Consider the following 21,772-nt stretch of genomic DNA (forward strand, 5'->3'; position numbering starts at 1 on the left):
GCTCCCAAAGAACAAGCAATAATGTTTGCCAAATTATGAGCTTCCTAGTTTGAATTCCAACCCTTGTGCGTATATCATGAAGAATCATCATGTAAAGACACCTCGGCTGCACACTTAAATTGTTTATGACACTAAACAATTTGAAACTTGTTGGCAACAATACACAATATTTAAACTGCAAGCGCGCGGATGGTTAGTAGCTTTTCACCCAAAGTATTCTAAGGTTATCGAATCCACAAGGATCAACAGTTGAACATGTTATGATTTTCTATCTAATCTAACAGATTAATTCTAAAAAGAAGCATAACTGCATGAAGAGATATCAGATTAATAAAGGCATAAAGAACTAAGAAATCATATAGAAGTATAAATCCTAATCCATGAGTGTAATCGGATAGTTATATAGTTGCAATTCAAGCCATTAGATTATCATCTTAATGGTTAGAGATAAACATCTTTAAATCTACACTCATTCGGTTCACCCCTACTCTACCTAGTGCATAAACCTTGTCACGAGAGTACGAGACTATATCATACTTCTTCTAGGTATTTAGGAGATTACAACAAATCTAAATACCACAATGAAGTTAACTAAACTGAATTCATTGCAATAGTTCAGCTAATTAGATCTAACCACCATGATTACATCTACTAGCAAATCATCTAGGCACCTACTAGATGCAAGATAAAGCATACTTGCATTGAGTGGAAAACTAATAGAGGCAAGAGAGATCGCATTCAGGAACTCCAAACACGGATAATCAAAGCTTTATTAAGATAATTGATATCATCATCGTTTATAGACCTCGGCAATAATCAAATATCGACTCTGAAACTTTAGCATAATCACGTACTAATCACTAAACTAGAGGAATCTAATCACGTACTAATTACTGGACTAATTAGCAAACTAGGATAGTATAAACTAACACAGACAAATAGATAACTTCATAAAAGTGGCGGGGGCAAGTTTTCATCGAAATCGGCTCTGAACTCGAGATTGGATGTGTTTGGGAGAAGAGCACCGACTTATATAGGTTTAGGAAGGCGGTGCTTGGTTCCCGAAGGAAACCCAGCAATCTTGGTTAACGGTAATAATCTATAACTACAATAATAATTAAGATAATATATTAAGAGAATTTGATGAAAAAAATTGTTATAACTGGCGCCACCGAGGCCACGTGCACAGCTTGTAAATTGAAGTCTTGTGCCAAAGCCAGAGCCTCATTAAATGCCATTGCCTCGAGCGTCTCGGGGTATGAAATCTCCATGTGCACCACACCAGCCATGATAAAATTTGCCACTTCCATCACTGCATACAACACATGCTGTGCCTAGTGCCTTGCCCCCGGAGTGAGAAACCGCCACATCGAAGTTGATCTTTACAGGGCCTTCCCTTGCTGGTAACCATCTTCTATGCACACTCTGGCCGATCCAATTGCTTGTTGGACTTCTGCATGGCACTCATGGGTATTTCAAGATCTTCTAGCAGTTTGTTAACCACACCCAGTGTTGCAAAAGGGCTCTAGAACTCGCCTTCTTGTAAAGCTTTCCATTGAGCATACTTAGATCGCCTAGCAAGTAATAAAAAAATTCCTCCATCTGCTGGCAGAATCTTCTCACAAATATAGAAAAATAGCGGGTTTTTCTTTGACCAAACGGTACTTCAAACTTGAAACGAGCATGAAGAGATTAATGAGATTTCTCTGTAGAGGATTAAAAAGAAAAAGAAGAGACCTCAAGTCAGCGCATTGTTTTGGATCCGAAAAGTTCAGAGTTGCCAGCACTTCAATAATGTTTCTCGTCAGCCCCATAGATGTTTTGCACTCACACTTTTTAGTCATCTTCCTCCGTTTAAGAATACTTATGGTAGGAATTGAGTCACATGCCAACCGCCAAAGAATATTTTGATTTATGACGGCAGATCTAAATTCAACAAAGATCTCCACTCTAGCCGGGGGGCTGTTGTACCTTCACACACATTGGTCTGAACATTCCTGTTCTTTTTTCTTTGAGGGAATTCCTACATTTCAGTGCCTAAAATCTTCGAGAGATTTCAAAGCCCGTGTGAACACACGGGCTGAATTAGGGGAAGGGTGTTTTCGAGATGCCACCGGATTGGGTGCCGAATTTAGAGGGAGGCTGGCGGCGGCGGCGAGGCGACGACAGCGGTGCCGGTGATGTAGGTGGCAGGCAGGGTTGGTGACGGGGGACCGTGAAAACTAGAGGTTAGTAAGGGAGGGGCAATGGTCACGGATTCGTCGGGAGGTAGGGGAGCGAGTCGGCATGTGTCAGGCGGTTGAAGAAGCTACGTCAGGCAGGTGTCAGAAGGAAGCGGGTGTCGGACGTCAGGCTTATCTGAGGTTGAAGAAATGTTGTGAGTCGTTGTATGGATATCCAACGGCTCACAGTTGTCGTCTGAAAAAACAAACAAAAACAGGCAGAAAAAAACAACACTCTTTGTTTTGGGAAGTCTGAACATTCCTGTTCTAGGAAGCCAATTGGTTCCTCAAATATTTGTTCTCTGGCCATTACTAATTTTTCTCTGGTTCTTAATAATTGATTCGCAGAGCTGCTCCTTCCTGTTCCGAAAAACGATTTCAGAATAAAAGCAGCCCAGTGCCAAACCACGACGGCCCATCGGCTCCCGAAACCGTTGCCGCGGCATGTCCACAGCCGCACCGGCCCACCACTCCGAACCGCCCAGCCCGCGACGTGCGCCATCTCGGGCCCCAGCCAGCCGCCAAGCGGGCGCGGTCAATTTGCGCTTGCGCCCCTTGCCCGCCCGACGAGACGATACCCGCAAGCCGATCGGTCGGGGAGGAGGGGAGAGGACTCGTTGACTGCCTCTCGCTTCTCGCCTTCCTCCCCGTGCGCGCCTTCCCCCTCTCGCTTGCTCGCGGCCCCAACCCCAACTAGCCGCGGCGCCCCGCCCGCGAGCCCGGCGCCAATCCCTCTCTCCTAAGCTTGACTCCGTCCGCCGCCTCCGCCCCACGCCGCCCAGGTAACCGTCCAACCGTCTCGATTTCACGAAAGGCTTCGGATCCCTTTTAGCGCGTGGAGAAAGTTCATCGCGAAGCCTCCCGTTTCGATTGGTCGTGTTCCAGGGGCTATGATCTGCGCCCTCTCCCTAAGCGAGTAGATCTGGATGAGCCTGCGAAGAAGGCAGTTCGGCTGCTACCGCCGTCACTAGTTTGAGGGAAACGGAGTAGCCCTGTATCGCCTACCCTATTGTGGAACTGGAACAATGACGAGTCCCTGCACTCCTTGTGCTGAGCTTTATCCTTTGCTTTACTATCTCTTCCTTATAGATGGCTGCTTTAGAGTTCCGTATTTGAGGTGTTATGCATGAATGGTATTGTTTCCTTAGTTGACTAGTTTGCCTGCGTGATGCATGCTTGCCATTTCTGTATGCCTGTACTTTTCTGTGTGGGACTTGTGTGTGTACTGATTGGTTCTGGGTTGTTGGTCGATTGGGTCAGGCGGTATTTCAGGCGTGCATGGCGGGTGGCTTCTGAGGACATGAAACCAGAGCATAGGTGAATATAGATTCCTGGAACTTTGGTTTGATCGGCAGTTTGGACTCTTTGGGCCTGCCAAGGATGACTTGTGCCCGTTCCATTAGCTCTGCGCCTCCTTTGAGATAGAGGTATGCTGCTTTACTTATGCGGCCTTCCTAAATTTATACAGTCCCTATCGTATGTTGTTTTTGAATACTTGGCTTTGGGTCTGTATCTCTAATTCTGGTAGAATGAGTTAGGATGGAAAGACACATGTTTGTTGATCTACTTTTTTTTATCTTGTGTGTTAATCTGTTGAACCTTTTTTAGAACATCGTCATGTGTGTGATGGAAATGTAAATTATACGTCATGAGCTTTGGGTGACAACACATAGCTATTGGTGGTGTAAGGAGTAGAATCTCTTTTGGTGCTTACATTTGTCGCAAGCATGTTGGTGCTTCAAGTGTACCGAATCTTTCGCAATACTTGCTCTCCGATAGCCTGAGGTAGATGAGGGAAGATCTAATTTGTTAATACAAAAATCTGCTCTTAAGTGGAGGCTTCCTACTTGTAAATTTATGGAGTGCTTTCGTTTAGAGTATATATTGTCATGTATTCTGCCGTTATGTGATCCTGAAAACTGGCATAGGATATCTGTAATATATTACTGAATCATCTGCTCTTAACTTAGGCTAGATCGAAGCATAAAAATGCCACTGTTATGAAGGGATTTCCAAAATTTTACTTCTTACAAATGTGAATCAAGCTATCTCACAGAATTGCCATATCCAGAAAAGGCTATATCTACAATTTGTGCTGTGGTCAACTTTCAACACATTATTTCCACTTCAACTGTTCAGTGTGTTGAGCTACTGTCCCGGTTCCTTTGAGGTGTACTTTATAGAAGTGTTTGTAATCCCTTTTGCATAATTGTCACAATAAATTGTTTCATTGATCGTATTTAGGTGTACTTTGCAGCATTTTCATTGTAATTCCAACTTGCTCAAGAATGTTTGACTGCGCTCAGAAAGCTCAATACATAGATGGGCACAGAGGGAAGTTTATGAGGTTGGTTTATTTATCTTAAAGACACTTCTACAATCCTTGCACAGCTAATACTTCTGTACAGTTCATGTCTGCAATAGTATTCTTAAGTTCTGCTATAGTTTCCTCTCGATTCTAGCACTATGTAAGAAAAAGCTGTAAGAATGAAAAACACCTATTCTTCAACTTCATTGAGGACAGAATTGATGGGCAAATTTTGCTTTTGCCATTAAAAAGTGATAAAATTTGCTTTTGCCAATTGTATTTTGTTTTTAACACTGAGACCCACAGATCAGCGATTCAATGCGAGTGGCAGAAACAAAATTTTATTGCACCCAATGGCAAAAACGAAAGGATTTGTTTTGCACAAAACATGTAAGTAATAAGCTATTATTTACATCTATATAACATATTGTATATTAATATATTCTTTTATTGTACTCTGAAATGGTACACCGGAATGACCCTGTGCCAAAACTTTCCATTCCAATAAGCAAAACAGAATGGCCATCAGAATGGAATTGACTAGTGTTACCCCAAAAATCTGGTGTTTTTCATAGCAGTCTTTCTTAGTTTGAACAGGGACCTCTTTACATGCTAATAATTATGGTTTGACCTGTAAGGGTTGCCTCATGTTGAGTGTTCAGGAGTGATAAAGTAAAGGAAAAAAGAAAAAGAATATAATTTTTCTGTCAAATGTATTATAGACCTGGGACTTCTTTCTTTGCATATGATCTCTATATTCTTTGTATTTAACCGTTGGAGCATTTTGATTTTTAAAATGTATCTCCATTTTTTTTTTGTAGGCTGGAGGAGTCAAGCCCTAGGTCGTCTGTACCTTCTGAAGTGGGAGGCAGGAGTATCTTGAGGTTCAGCATGCCTGTGTTGAGTTATGGTTCATTTAACGCAATAAGATCTTTCCTGTCAGGGGTCAGAAGGGGTTCTGGAAGACTCACATCACTTAGACAGTCACTTACATCTGGTGTTCCGAAGACTGCTTTCGCGGAAGATCTTAAATCATATAAGAACAATATATTTGATCCCCAGGATAAACTTCTTCTGCGAATGAATAGGGTTTTCTTCTTGTCTTGTATTGTTGCTTTTGCGGTGGATCCACTGTTCTTCTTCCTACCCATCATCAACCCGTTAAACTGCATTGGCATAGATAACAAATTGGCAGTGACATCAACAATAGTACGGACCGTTGTTGATTCTATCTACCTTATACGCATGTTTCTTCAACTCCGAACTGCTTATGTTGCTCCATCTTCCCGAGTGTTTGGAACTGGTGAGCTTGTGATTGATCCAGTGCTAATTGCTATACGGTACTTTAAAAGTTACTTTATGATGGACTTCGTTGCATTGCTACCACTTCCACAGGTACAGCCCTTCATTCTTTGTGTCAAACAATGTACTATTTATTGTTCTACTGTACTCAGATGTATATTAGGGCTTTGCATTTGTTAGATCTGGTCCCCTTTAGTCACTTCAGAAATAAGTATCGGTAGTTGTCACAGGTATTTTGTTCAGCAACCAAGGGTTATAAACCATTTTTTATCCTAACATGCAGCTTGTTAGTTCGGTGGCTTCCCATGATGCTTTCGTAGTTCAAGTCCTGCTGAAATAAGTTAAATACTGCTATTGTGGTAATCCTAGAGATAGGCATGGCCACAATCTTCTACAATATGAATGGAAATCCTAGTAAACCCTGTTGTTATAATCAAAACAACTAGAATAGAAAATATTAAGCTGTGATCTCCTTTGATCTCAACAATTACTTTTCATTTCTACGCTTCTTTATTTGAAATAATAAATTATTCATATTTACATGTAATGCAACTATTTTTGTGCTTTAGTGTATTTTATTCGAAAGATGTTTATTACTTCACTACCTCGCCTCTCTTCACATAGTTGCTTGATCTTTTGCTTGCATAAAACCATTCATATTGTGAAGTTTGCTTGGCTTTAATCATTTCTCCAGTTTAAACTATCTTGTTGGTGGTTGACAGATTGTTGTTTGGAGATATCTCCACAGTTCAGATGGCCCAGATGTACTGACTAAGAAAAATGCACTGGTTTGGGCTGTCTTGATTCAGTATATTCCAAGGTTGCTACGGATATTCCCTGTGACCGCAGATTTGAAAAGGACAGCTGGTGTTTTTATTGAAACTGCTTGGGCTGGTGCTGCTTACTATCTTCTATGGTTTATGTTGGCTGGTCATGTAAGTGCTTCCCTATGCTATCTGTTATTGCGTATTATTTCCATCGTTTTTTACTCATCGCAAGCCAGCACTGGTAACAGGGTTTATCTCTGACTACATTATTAGTGAGATCCTACATGAAATTCTTTTACATTCTAAATAACTGATAATTTGTTTTGTCTTTGTTAAAAAACTGTGATACATACTCCAGTAGAAACTGTTTGAACTCTTCAGCCGTCATGATAGTTTTTAGAGGTAAATGAAATCTTAGACTGTTATGTGCTGGAAATACTATTCACGAACCCGGACTTGCGGTACTGTATGGCCAGATCAGATTGGTTAGAAATAAGATTAGTTGTTATGAATCATATTAGATTAGTTAGAGATAAGATTGATTAGTTAGTCTTAGAGATAAGACTTGTAGTCTAGATTGTTAGAGTCGGCTCCTATATAAAGGAGGGCACAACATCTATTGTAATCAAGCAAAGAAGAATTAATCTAAGTCTTCCCCAATATTCTCAGTCTCTCCGATCTATAGTCTAATCCCTCCTCTAGCAGCCGACGCCGTCTGGCTATTCTCTCGGTGGTGTTTATCCTAACATAGACGTACATGAGGGAAACCCTAGACTAGGATATTACTCTAATACCCTTGACTATTATACCCTTAACAGTGCATACTACATTGTAGATATCGTCAACATCTTCATCGAATTGATTTTTCAGTTATTGTTAAGAGATTTTCCTTTGATGACCTGTCGTTGTTGTTAGCATCATGTAAAAATAAAAAATCACTGTCAACATTGTTCATCGAGTTTGTCTCATAAGTTACTGCCTGCAATTATGTTTCCCATGACTTATGCTGTATGTTTTATATACATTATCTGCTACAGAAAAAATATTGCCAGCATTGTTCATTTAGACAGTCACTCGTAGTTTTCTGTAGGTGTTCATATGTCCCGTGACAGAACTTATGCTGTAGTTTTTGTATATATTATTTGCTGCAGAATGTCGGTACTTTGTGGTACTATTTAACCATAAAACGTGAAGATGACTGCTGGCATTTGTACTGTGATCCCAAGGATGGATGTGATAGCAGCTACTTATATTGCAGTGATACTCATAATGCTAACTATAAAAGTTGGCTTGGAAGTACCCAAGTATTCAACCAATGCAATGGTAGTGGTACTGGTACTTTCAACTTTGGCATCTATCAGCAAGCGCTGGTGTCTGGAATACTTGTTCCAGGAAATTTTCTCTCTAAACTCTGTTATTGCTTCTGGTGGGGATTGCAAAATCTAAGGTACTCCCTAATCATTAGAGATTTCTCATGATGCAGAATTTAAATGTGTTTTTTTTTTGGATAATTCTTGGGTATGTTGTCAGTGCATGTACATTCAATTGTTCACCCTTTCTTAAAGCAAGAAAAGAAACCTATGCAGCATTTCATTCTCTGCATGATGGTCACTCGAGACAAAACTGGATTAATATGTGGGAGACAATAAAGAGTCTTTAAGCCCTATGTATGAGGTTTCTAGCATTCCGAACCTAATGGATTTGATGTGCAGTATATTAGATGAAGTCGCATACATAGAACCACGGGGCAATTTGCTAGGTACCATCGTAAAAATCGCAAAAGTTAGAAAATACCATCGGTGTGAGGATGACATGTGGGCCCTCATCCTCACAGCCGATGATATTTTCCAATATGGGCACTTGGCGATGGTATCCACTTAATTTTGCCTAGAACCCAATATAGACTATTTAGTACAGTTTCAAAGTGCATGAAGTTGGTGTTGGTTCTATTTAGGAAGATATTAAGAACCGCATGGGTTGGCCAAATTGCTGATGAGATGTGTATATACACTGTACCATATGTGAGCTGTAAGATCAGTCACTGGGAGTGAAATCTGGTTTTCGAACTAAAATCTGTCTAATATGAGTTTTTTTCTTTTTGATGTGGGATAACCCTTTCCCCTCAAACAGAGAAGTTATGGTTCATACTTACAAAAACAGACATGATCTCTCCTGCGCAGTGGCGGAGCTTGGGCTGAATGTAAGCAGGGATAAAACCTCATTCCATATGAGGACATCTAGCCAACCTGGTGAACCATGCCACAAAATTAGGCCATAGTAGGAACAAGAATGAGGTTAACTACACAAACATCCCCAGAAAACAGCATAGTGCAAAAATCTTCAAGCTTCTCAACTCCTACCATTCTACAGCTGTTGTTGACCACCAAAAATCAGCATACTGTTGATACAGTGTGCCCACCATACTGTCACTACAGTAACAGTCAGCAAAAAAAGATTAAACTAACACACACAAGGATTATACTAACAGGGGAAACCCTCCCTAGCTCTCCCCTCGAGACACACATCGCTGGCCTCCGGTGCCACATCGCCGCCCCTCTTCCCCCTCTCTTGGCTGGCCTGCCCGCAAGGGTGCTTTGCCTGGAGCCCTCCGATCCTAAGTACATAACAATGTCTAACAGAATGGTAGTATTGATGCTTATGCAAGATGGAGTGAACCAAAGTGGACAAACCGGGAAGGAACCAGAAATTAATCAGTTTGCAGCTCCCCAGTTTAGGTTCAGGATTCGCAATCTCTAGGTTCTTGCTGTGAATTGGGATCTTGTGCTTGGTTTGTCGAAATATGCACTCTAATTGTTCCAGGTTCATGCGATCTGCTGACATCTTTGTGTGTACTACTTTACGATGCATTATGCTTGCTTTGTTAACTTCCATTTTCATTTAACAGTACCCTTGGTCAAGGGCTTACAACAAGCACATACCCTGGAGAGGTGCTATTCTCTATTGCAATATGTGTGCTTGGACTAATTCTTTTTGCTCTCCTCATTGGTAACATGCAGGTAAGAGTGATATTGTATTTTTTTACTCTCATCCTTTTCAGCCTTCTTTCTTTGCTTGAAACTGAGTAGAAGTTTTACAGAGCTACCTACAATCAGTCGCTATACGCCTTGAAGAGATGAGAGTTAAAAAACGTGATGCTGAGCAGTGGATGCATCACCGTCCGCTGCCACCAGAAATCAGACAACGAGTGAGGCGGTACGAACGATATAGATGGTTGGAGATCAGAGGTGTTGATGAAGAAAGTTTGGTCCAAACCCTTCCAAAAGATCTTAGGAGGGATATCAAACGGCATCTTTGTTTGGGTTTAGTGAAAAGGGTCAGTTATGATCTTATGGCTGGTCATCTTTTCAGCTTTCTTCAGTGATTTCCACTTATTTCTATTGTTATTTTGCTCTTGCTGCTGATAGGTGCCGTTGTTTGAGAATATGGATGAATGATTGTTGGATGCAATTTGTGAGCGACTGAGACCTGCACTCTACACTGAAAATGAATACATTTTGAGAGAAGGTGATCCAGTGGATGAGATGCATTTTATTCTCCATGGTTGTTTGGAGAGTGTCACCACTGATGGTGGGCGAAGTGGATTCTTTAACAAGGTCCAGCTGAAGGAAGGCTTTTTCTGTGGTGATGAGTTGCTCACTTGGGCATTGGATCCCAAGTCAGCCGCTAATTTTCCAGCTTCCACTAGGACTGTCAAGTCACTCACTGAGGTTGAGGCATTTGCCTTATGCGCGGAGGAGCTGAAATTTGTGGCCAGTCAGTTCAGGAGGATGCACAGCAGGCAAGTCCAGCACACATTCCGATTCCATTCACAGCAATGGAGGACTTGGGCAGCCCGCTTCATTCAAGCAGCATGGCGCCGCTATTACAAGAGGAAGATGGCAGAGCAGCGTCGCAAGGAAGAAGAGGCAGCGTACCGCCAAAGTAGCAGCCACCCTAGCCTTGGAGCGGCTATCTACGCATCTCGTTTCGCCGCCAACGCAATGCGAGGGGTTCACAGACTAAGAAGCAAGGCTGCCCCCGCTATTGTGAGGCTGCCAAAGCCTCCAGAACCAGATTTTGGTGTCGATGATGCTGACTAACGAAGCAATCACACTGAACTCGCTTGTACTTTACTGCGTATGTAGATTGTGTACAAAATTCAAAAACAGCTGCAGAAGATCATGTTTGTAATCTGTAAAATCCCTGTAACCCCGCACAGACCATAACGAAAGATATGACCTGCTAAATTATATGTATTCAGTTATCTTCGATCTATAGATATGCAAATTGCCAGCCAGCTGCCTTTTGTTCAGTGCTCTGAACCTTTGCTTCCTCCACTTGTCCACTTTGGAGGCAGCACCAAGCATGACCGGCAAGGCGGCCGACGGCCGATCTCAAAATTTCCCCCCGTTTCTACGCGATTTTCCACGGGATCTCTATCACGGCCGAGCCGTTTGGGCCAGGGCCCAGGGGCACTGCCATCTCTGCTGGTAAAGGCACCGTGGGAAGCGGCTGCATACATCTCTGCTTGTGAGATGCTCCTCCTCGTTCGCCGCCGCCGCCGCCTCCTCGCCCTCCCCTTCTTCACCCTACACGCCCCCACCTCCACCGCCACGCCGCCCTCCTCTCTCGACGCCGCAGCGGTGCTCGAGACGCTGTCCCTCTACGCCAACGACTGGCGCCGCGCGCTCGATTTCTTCCACTGGTCCGCCTCCCCCACCGGCGCCAACCTTCCCCCGACCGCCGCCACCCTCGCCCGCGCCGTCGACATCCTCGGCAAGCACTTCGAGTTCCCGCTCGCCACCTCCCTCCTGCTCTCGCACCACGACCCCGAGCGTGGGGACCCCGCCCTCCTCCGCCCCGCCCTCCGCGCCCTCCTCAACCGCCTCGCCGCCGCCAACCTCATCGACGACGCGTTCCGCGCGTTCGACTCCATCGCCGCCTCGATCGGCCTGCGCGATGAGGCATCCTTCCACCTCCTCGTCGACGCGCTCTGCGACCACCGCCGCATCGACGAGGCCGACCACCTGTGCTTCGGCAAGAACCCGCCGCCGTTCCCGCTGGGGACGAAGACCCACAACCTGCTCCTCCGCGGATGGGCTAAGACCCGCGCCTGGGCGCGCCTCCGCGAGCTCTGGTTCGACATGGACCGCCGCGGCGTTGCCAAGGACCTCCACTCCTACTCCATATACATGGATGCCCTTACCAAGTCAGGCAAGCCGTGGAAGGCCTTCAAGATTTTCAAGGAGATGAAGCAGAAAGGCATCCCGATTGATATCGTTGCATACAATACTGCGATCCATGCGGTTGGGCTCGCACAGGGTGTCGATTTTGCTGTCCGATTGTACAGACAGATGGTTGATTCTGGTTGCAAGCCCAACGCTGCCACTTTCAACACAATTGTCAAGTTATTCTGCAAGGAGGGAAGATTCAAAGAAGGGTATGCGTTTGTTCAGCAGATGCACAAGGTGGGGTGTGAGCCCAATGTGCTCACATACCATTGCTTTTTTCAGTATTTGAGCCGTCCGCAAGAGGTCCTTGGACTGTTTGAGAAAATGCTTGAGAGGGGTTGCCAGCCGAGGATGGACACATATATCATGCTCATCAAGAGATTTGGGCGGTGGGGATTCCTACGTCCAGTGTTCAATGTGTGGAAGGCAATGGAAGAGCAGGGACTCAGCCCGGATGCATTTGCATACAATGCGCTTATTGATGCATTACTGGAAAAGGGTATGGTGGATTTGGCTAGGAAGTATGACGAGGAAATGCTTGCGAAGGGACTCTCACCTAAGCCAAGGAAAGAGCTGGGGACTAGGTTGCCAGGAGCAGAGTCTGATAGTGATAATGCACTAAATGGTGTGCTTTGATTTCTGAAAGCTAGACAGGAATAGTGACATTATCATGTTCTACTACCCATTGGTTCTCTTTTGACCATTGAAGCTGATTAAAACAATGATATAATGGTGCTCATGCTCCCAAATATAGGTTGCTTTGCATTGAAGGAGATCTAATGTGAATTCATGGATTTTACATTGAATTAAAATTAGAATGAATCATATTGCTGCCGTCAATTATCATGCAGTTATTCCCTGGGAAATATGTGAAAGAGCATTGGTGGACACGGTCACATACGTAGTTGCTGGAAAAGCATTGGTGGACATGGTCACATACGTAGGAAAAATGATTATGAGATGCTCATGGAACTCCCACCAAAGTTTTGACATAAGAAGTGGATGAAAGGACTAAGAAGAATCAGCAAGAAAGCACAGCTCAGAGAGTTTGTAAAACTCTCCTTTTCCTAATTAAATTGGGATTAAAATTGGAAAGACAAATTTCAGATGAAATGCAGGTTCTTCACGTGGTTGCTCCTTCAGTACAAAGTCTTCACAGTAGACAAACTGCTAGCTGTGGGATGGGATGCAAACTCAACTTGTCAGCTCGGTGATCTGCAATATGAAACTTCACATTTTATTATCAAATGCAGCTATTCAAAATAGATTCGGCACACAATGGCAGCTTGGTCAGAGGTGAATTCTCTTGAGACTCGGAAATCCTCACAAAACTGGTGGCACAGGCATGTTGAAGGAAGTACCATACGGGCCAATGCTAGAACATTTAGTCAATTGTATATATGGTTTGGAATATTTACAAAGAAAGAAAGCTGCGGATTTTTTAGAGCAAAACCTTGGATTTCATGCAGTGGTCCAGATCATTAAACAGGACATTTGCATGCTACGTACTGTATTGTCAAATACGCTTGAGGAAGGAGAGGAATTGGTGTAGGAAGTCTGCATTGCTCGCTTTGCTCCTTGTTGTCGGACGTACAGTAGTTTTCCTTTGTTGTATTTTTTATTGTTCTGTTTTCTCGGCCTGACACGTTAGCCATGTCGCCTTTGTAATTTGGGCCCCTTTCTCTAACGAATCGGCAGGGCACCTGCCATTTCCGTTAAAAAAAGTTGAGAAAGGACCTGTGATTCTGTGAACTGTGAATGGGATCAGAGTAGGTCCGGTATCATATGCGGAATGGTGTACTCTTACAGCTGGGCAGGAAGATTTATGTTGGAAACTGCTAAAATGTTTCGATACCTCGTCTTGGGGAATTTGATACTGAGTCCTGGATTTTAATCAAAGTGAGACGGAATGATTAATACAGTCATCACAAGGTTGCTTCCTGAGAATCCAAGGAAGGATACGAAGGACATAATACCATGACTAAATTTAGAACCGCAGCATCCGATGCATAATACAAGATACGCGAACTATTCATACAAATGACAGGTAAATGAACTGTTGCTCTTTCTGGTTTGCAGCTAACCATTTTGTCTTTCGGATCTTTGCCCCTGTCACTAATTTAGCTGTATTTTGATAAAATATCATCTCTATTTCTTACTGATATATAGACCACATGTGTCAATGATATATGAGTTAGGATGATAAATTTTCGAAACGCAGCTAAATTAATAGCATATAAGCAATTTTTCCAATTCTTGGAACGAAAAATGTTTTTTCTATAGTCCATATCGCTACCATGTACATCCGCTCCCACACGTACGGTGCGGTGGTGCCTTGCCCTGCCGTGGCTGCCTCCATGAGTAGCAGCCATGTCTGTTCGTTCGGCATCAGCTGGAGAAAAGAAATCAAAGAAATCGACGGCATTAATCGAAGGGGGATGAGGCAGCGAACGCGACACAGTGGCGCGGTACTGCACCGCGAAGGCAGCTGAATAATGCATGCGTCTCGACGCTCGGCTCCGGCGCCGGGCGGTGGCGGCATTTGGGGGTGTCCATCCAACGTAGCCTCCCGACGGTGTCCTCACGCATCTCTTCGCCGGCGTCGTACGCCGAAGCCGGGGAAGACCTGGGGGATCTTAAGGGGTTCTCCATCCGGAAAATGGGCGGCCGAAGCCCCGGCGGGCTCGCCTTGTACGTTTGGCGAGGGCTGGCGGCGGCGGCAGGGGAAGCGGCGGGCCACGACTCTTGAAGGTGTGTCATCGCTTGGGCTACAGATCAATCCGGCCCGCAAACCATATCCAACGGCTACCGACAACCCGCGTCGGCGTGGACTGCGGTCAGCAAATTATTTAAATTAGCCCCTCGATCCTTTTCCAGAAAACCCCTAAATTAGATCGTGATTATTAATCTCGATCCAAATATGTATAGAAACCCCTAAAATAGTTCGTGATTACTAATACCAATTCAAATATTTGAAGAAACCCTCTAAATTGGACCGTGATTAATAATCTCATTCCAAATATTTAGGGTCATGATTAATAATCTCAATCCAAATATTTACAGAAAGCACCATAATTTGGATCGTGATTATTAATCGCTATCTAAATGTTTGAAGAAAACCCTCCAATATTTTGCAGATTGATCCCGCGTTTGTGACAATTATCCTCTCTTTCATCGCCGTGCTTCCCGTCCGCCGTCGCCACCGCAGGCGACATGGATTTGCCGGAGACTCGCCTACTCCGCCTACTCCTCCATGCTCCGCGCCCTCCTCCCCTTCACCCCCTCGTAAGTCGAGGGCGAGTGGTTCATGCGGTACGCGTTGCTCAGAGAGTTCAGCAACCAGGTGGGCGAGCTCCAGAACGCCGCGCTGGTCAACCGCATCCTCGTCGTCCCCCCCCCCCCCCTTCTCGGATCGACAACCACGCCGTCGCACTGGGGATCGAGAGGCCCCGAGTTCAGGGTCTCCGACTCCGCCTCTTTATCGTTTTGCCTTTTCCTCGCGCTCGCATTGACGGAGGGAGGGAGGGAGGGCGGGCGCTCGCGTGATCAGAAGTGACCGTGTGCGCGCGGGGAGGCCTGCGATGGCGGCGCGGTGGGAGGCGAGGACGGGGTCCGTCGAGCTGACGGCGCCGCCGGAGCAGACGCGGTCCATCACGCGCGCCATCTTCGAAGTCGTCAGGGGAGCACGGTCCGCTCACCATCTCCGAAGTTCGGGACCACGTCAAGGTATGCCACGCGCTTTGCTACTACGAGCTGCTACCATAATACATACTACAAGGTAGCAGCACTTCCTATCGATGCTCAAGAGCTCACGCGTGGAGCTTGTCGGTGGCAACTGAGCCAGTTCTGCGTTACTTACATTGAAATTTCTATGAGGGATGTTGTCACACATCGTTATGGTATAATGAGCTTGGGATTGGGAATTTTACTGAAAAATGAAGAAAAATTGGTTAAGGATGTGCTTTTTTTTTTTGTCTCTACTCTCTGCATCGTGAAGGCTTGCCACAGTGTAGCTGCCCAAATCCTGGTCCTCATGGTTTTGCTGTTCTACTGTCTTATGGGCAGACTTCAATGGTCATGCTTATTTCACAAAAGCCAGTAAGCCTCGTTTATTTATGATGTTTGTTGTGCTGTGAATAGGGCAAGTACCACTGTTGATTTTTTTTCTCGGCACAATGGATATCAGTGTACATTAACAGGGCATAGCTTGGCTAATTTTGCCTTGAACTATGGCATTTCAACAGCACAGAACATAGTTTTTTTTAATCATTTATGTCGTATGACAGTAAATGACATAAGCTCATTCTAAAGAGAACTTCTAAAAGAGAGTGGAAAGGCTTCTAGCAAGGCTTACTCTGCCATAGCATACAACTAAGCACTTTTCAGCTGACTGATCTTTGGTAATATGATTTTTTTTCTTTACATGCTACTGGTCTTAGGATCAATGACAAAGCCCCTGTGATCATAATGATTAAAGTTAACGGGATGGCCTGGGAATTGTGCACTCACTAGGGGATATATGTATGGAGTAACTGTCGTTTAGCTGTCTGGAAGCTCATGAAGTTGCTTCCAAATCAAGCAAATATCACCTGATCAGGTTATTTTTATGCAGCACTATTAATTTAATATTGTGCAACTCTATCAAATACAGGGAGCAGAAGGAATCTGCAGACGCTTGAGGGACACCTATAGATGTACCGGAAGTTGCAAGGAGGCTGCACAAGGGGGATATTGAGCACTGATAAAAGTTGGAGTTGCAACCTAGACGTCAAAATTCCGCATGCTTAGGTTGCATGAAGGAATCACCGTTAGTTCTGATTTCTGAAGCAACGAACCTGCAGCCTGCAAGACAAGATACAATTTTACTAGCTGCAGTGTGCTTTAGCCTCTGTACTTTTCTGGGTCTGTACTCTGTAACATGGTAATTAGTTTTCCCAGTGCTTAGCTGATGAAAAACCTGTGATTTGGAGCAAGGCGCCACCCACAGTTTTGTGATTACTATGCTTATGCAGGCACCACCTGTCCACCTCTCAATTGTGATACACAATAACTGTATATGTTCTTGTTATAGTCCTAAGATCATAAAGTGGATAAGCATCAACCGAAAGATAGCCGAGCGACGTTAGCTGTTACGAGCGATACTAGACTATAAATTGGGAAGATAAAATATTAATAAAAGACTAGATTATTTTTTTTCTTGCTTGCATTTCTCCTAATGCGCCCTCTATATTTTGGGTGGGTATATGACCAGTCTGGAGAGTTTATGCTGTATTCCAAATATTACTTCCTTATACCAACTCATATTCTATTCCTAAACTGACTCTATCTCTTCCTAGCCGAATATCCCCTTTCTCAAATAATTCTATCTCCTACCTAATTTAAAAGCCTCCTTTATTTTTTAATTCCTAAACATTCTTAAACCTTAATCCTTCCTTCTAAAGCGCCGGCATCCTAGGAGTCCTAAGGTTGTACTGCTACAGAACTTGGGTACTGTTCATGTGAACAGAATGAGATGGGGCCATGGCTGAAGTCCGAAAATGCCTCATATTGTTAAAAGAGCTCAACAACAACATCCTTTCCTTTTGATGATGCCGGCATTTGATCCTCCAAGATGAGTAGTGCCTCAGTCTCGTTTTAAGGAAGGGACATTGGCTCTACTACTTTTGAGGAACATTGCCTCCTCCCTTGGTTGAGGAAGACACAGAGATGATGATGCCCCGCTAGGCTGCATCACCTTAGCCCATCCTTTTCCTTCCTCCTTCGGACACAGCTTGTCCTACACAGCTTGTCGTTGTGCAGACTAGCGACGCATATTGTGCACGTTGGGAGGATGGATAATCCCAGATGGCGTTGAGAGTGGTGTCGCCATCGTCGTTGAAAGCGATGGCGGTGATATAGCCGTCGTGGCGAACCCAGATGACCTCGAGGACGCGGCGATGTATGGTGTACCATCCGAGGTCGCCAATGGAGAAGACTTCGAGAAAGATGCGATGGTGCAATCCACGCTGGCAGAGGCTGCCACCAGTATAGTGAGTTGCTCCTTGAGGGTGGCAAGTTGAGCTGCAATCTTCGCGTCCATCCTGATGCCTAAGACTGAAGTCTCACATACTAAATGTTATAGTACTAATATCATAAGGGGATAAGTATTCATCGAGAGGATAACTGCACGACGTTAGTTGCTAGGAAAGAGACTAGACTATAGATTGAGAAGACATAATATTGAGTAGAGACTATATTAATTCTTTTCTTACTTATTTTTCTCCTTGATGTGCTCTCTATAAGTAGGGTAGGTACATAGCCGACTGAGTACATGCTGTATTCCAAATATTACTTTTCTAAACCAACTCATATACTATTTCTAAATTTTCTCCATCTCCTTCCTAAACGAATATCCCATTTCTCAAATAATTCTATCTCCTACCTAATCTGAAAACCCTCTTTATTTCTTAATTCATAAACCTTCTTAAATCCGAATGCTTCCTTCTAAAGCGCCGACGTCCCAGGAGTCCTACGGCTGAACTGCTACAGTGATCGGGGTTACTGTTCTAGTGAACCGTACCCGCCTAATCCTGCACGTGCCAGTTCTTGGTTTCCATAGCAACCACGAATATATGTTCCAAAAGTGAATGGAGGTGACCATCAATACGCAGACATGTGCTGGTACCTACTACAGTATGTAGTGTCAGATCCTGTTGGAGCTGTGATATGGATAATCTCGTAACCAAGAGCTGATCTGTGGACAGAAAATGGACCATGTGGCTACGGGCGTACAGTTCTAGCTCCATGCGCCGCCGTATTGGTTCAAGCGCATCCACCAAACTTTCGAGTTTTCGACAGCCTCACCAGAACGGCTGTACTCCCACGACCACGACCACTGCTACTCACGGCCTGCTTCCTGTAAACTACGGGGCGCTCATGCGCATGTCTGCAGGCGAGTATACCGGCAGCTACGCGGCCGCCCAGATTGTCTCCTTGGTGTTAAAGACTTGCCTCGAGACCGAGATGGCTATGGGCCATGTACGCGGCCACGCAGGCAAGCAGCAGATGCCAATCGGTTGTTGCACCCGAAAAAATAGATCCGCTCGATCGTCGGGCGGCCGCGCGGGGCGTGCACGGTTTATGATTGGAGCCGTGCGTGCCGTCCGTATCGATTGGGGCAGCGCAGTAATGGCACCATGCCGACGGCCTGGAACATGTCAACGACACGCGAGCCCCGCAGGTCGCTGCAGATCGCAACCGCAGTGCGTGCAGCGACGACGGGGTGCCTCCCGGGTCGCGGCCGTGCGTTAACGACGTTGTCCCCGGACAAGGCGGCGTGCGCCAGCGCCGGACGAGCCGAGATGACAGCACCACACCCGCGCGCGCGCAACCGTCGGTAGGGCGGTAGAGTCCGCGTCAGCGCGTGGCACCGCGGAAAATGCACGCGCGCGTAGCCGGCCCGATAGATCGCCCAGAAGCGTCTTGTAATATCAGAATCGGATCTGCATCTAGGCATGCATATCTCCCGGTGATGCCGATGCATGCCTTGAAACGATGATGGGAATCTGCTCTTTCCATGGCGGTTGCGGTTGTTGATGGCACGGATTTCGAACCGTTAGATCATGCAATGGACGAATCAGATTGAGTGTCTCGATCACATCCAATTTCTGAGCGTAGAGCCATGCCATATTCAGCCAGGCAATGGAATGGATCACTGGGGCATACACGGGAACGCCCGAGCCGACACGGAACGGCCACGGTGCCCAGCCGGCACGGCCCACGCCCTACACGTCGTAACACCCACACTGTTTGGTCGTCAGCGGGGCAAGCAACCGTGTTGGCGACGCTGCCGGCACGCCAGCCGGGACGCGGATCGATAGAAGCGTATCATGCAGCCCTACGGGCTAGGCGGCTAGCTAACCGCCGGCCAGACTATATGGCCACCTGACCAGAGTCAGAGATGAGCTCCATGACCTCGCACCATCGATCGGCCGGCCATCGCCGTGAGTTTGTAGTTGCATCGGGCCATCGATCACGTCGGCTTCGTGACAGGGGCGGGGTTGTGGCGTATCGTGCGCTGGCGAGTGTAGGCTCCGGCCGGTCACCGATCGATGAACAGCCTCGGTTGATCGGATCACGTGAGTCGACATCGTGAGAGTGATGGGACGATGACATGTTGTACGTACGTACCTGCATGCCGGAAACAACAACTGGGCTCCCCGAATTGACGAGCTAACCGCTTCATTAAGTCCACGCATGTCTCCTTTGGCTCGTGTCGCATTTTGTCGAGCGCGGGATGTTGAAATTTTCAAAAACTACTACTCCCTCCGGTTAGGAAACATTGTCGTTTTGGACATACATATCATCAATACACTGATTTGACCACTAATATATTGTTTTTAGTCAAAACTGGGTTAAAAAGAGCCACCACTCCACTCTCAAGAGCTGAAATTCCCATATTAATCAGAAAATAAGAAAGTGATATACACCATTAATTATTATGATCATTTAACGATGTGAGAACTAAGTCTTATTTGGATGGTTAGTGAATATGTTTGTACCTCCTACTCACTAGGGATTAAACTGTAGATTTGCTCCTTGCATGTCTTACTAAGACATAATTTTCTTTTAATGTTAAGCGATATACCCATTTTCAACAATACATCTATGATAACTTCATCAATCTCCCAGCTCTGTATCTCTAACTAGACATTATATGAGTAAGTGCGTGCATGGTGGTGTGAGCATGTACTTGTGTCTATGAATGGTGATGGTATTTTTTTAAAAAAAAGTATAAGGATCTAGATTAAACCAAAAGGTCGTCAAATAAAATTAATAAATAACTAGTTTCAAAATTAAACTTTATGAAAAATATTAGTTTGATTTTCATACAAATTGGAAAACAGAATTCCTAAGTAAATAGTCCAAGTAAAATAGAATTAATCAGTAGCTAAAATTCGAAATAAAAAATAGGAAAATAGTTTGGTTACATACAGATTGGGAAAATATGTAAATAAAGAGTCCATGTAAAATGCATTTCATAATAATTAAAATTAGGATTAAAATAGAAAAAAGATCAATATCAAATGCAATCTTGGTAAAAAATAAAATTAACAATAAATAAATTTAATAACATGATTTCTATAAGAATTCAAAAGCATCATGCAACTCAAGATCATCACGTCAAGCAAACAGTGAACAAGACACAAAAACAAGACTACATATGATAGAAGTTGTGACTTCTAGCAACAACAAAGAGACATCAATAAATACATGGATCAGCAGGACGGCATATATAATCAAATTGGTAGGGGAAGATATGGGTGTCATTAATGGGTTAAGCTGCAACTTGTTGCATGTAGACAGTGCAACTACGATCTACAACAATGACTAACGGACATAGACAAAACCGTAGATTGATAATACATGACACATAAACCGGTCACACATCTTACAATTGTGAAAATAAGCTTGCTAGGAGCTATATTTGACTAAATTTGTTAGAAAATTAAAAAAAATCGCACAATAAATTTGTTGTCACGTGGCACAACGCCGTGGCAAAAAAACATCATTTTCTGTGCTAATGAGAGAGTACCAGTGAAATGACTTGAATACCCTCTGTAGAGAGATGATCAACTGGACAATTCTATTGATCATATGGCGTGTGCATATATAGATTACATCAGAGGCCTTTTGGCCAAGTCTGTACATGCGCATACAGTTACAGCGAGAGCGGGCGAGCGCGCAGAGCGGGAGCGTGGGCGCCGCGGAGACCGGGCTCGCGTGGGCGCGGTGAGCGCGGCGAGTGCGCACGGAGTAGCGCCGAGTCCGCGCTGGTCGTTGGTGATCCGAACAGCCTGGGCGCTGGGCTTAGCCGTTGCTGAGTTTCCGTTGACACCCCCCCGCAGTCTCGACGTCGGCGTTCGTGACGGAGAGGCTGTCCCTGAAGTCGAAGAACAGCGC

The 21,772-nt window shown here is 44.8% G+C and overlaps 2 protein-coding genes and 1 pseudogene across 2 annotated transcripts; 2 read left to right on the top strand and 1 right to left on the bottom strand.

The window, feature by feature from the left end:
* Positions 1–3,298: 3,298 nt before the first annotated feature.
* On the top strand, positions 3,299–10,896 carry LOC133925093 (probable cyclic nucleotide-gated ion channel 5; annotated as a pseudogene).
* An 81-nt stretch (positions 10,897–10,977) lies between these two features.
* On the top strand, positions 10,978–13,789 carry LOC133925094 (pentatricopeptide repeat-containing protein At1g80550, mitochondrial-like). The gene has a single exon (XM_062370931.1). It carries the CDS (start codon positions 11,135–11,137, stop codon positions 12,464–12,466), a length of 1,332 nt encoding a protein of 443 aa, XP_062226915.1. The 5' UTR covers positions 10,978–11,134; the 3' UTR covers positions 12,467–13,789.
* Positions 13,788–14,666, bottom strand: LOC133925095 (uncharacterized). The gene is made up of 2 exons (XM_062370932.1): positions 14,308–14,666; positions 13,788–14,222 (listed from the first exon to the last, which is right to left on the bottom strand). Exons 1-2 carry the CDS (start codon positions 14,588–14,590, stop codon positions 13,951–13,953), a joined length of 555 nt encoding a protein of 184 aa, XP_062226916.1. The 5' UTR covers positions 14,591–14,666; the 3' UTR covers positions 13,788–13,950.
* Positions 14,667–21,772: the final 7,106 nt, after the last annotated feature.

Source organism: Phragmites australis, chromosome 7 (genome assembly GCF_958298935.1).
Source record: "Phragmites australis chromosome 7, lpPhrAust1.1, whole genome shotgun sequence".
NCBI classification, from domain to species: domain Eukaryota; kingdom Viridiplantae; phylum Streptophyta; class Magnoliopsida; order Poales; family Poaceae; genus Phragmites; species Phragmites australis.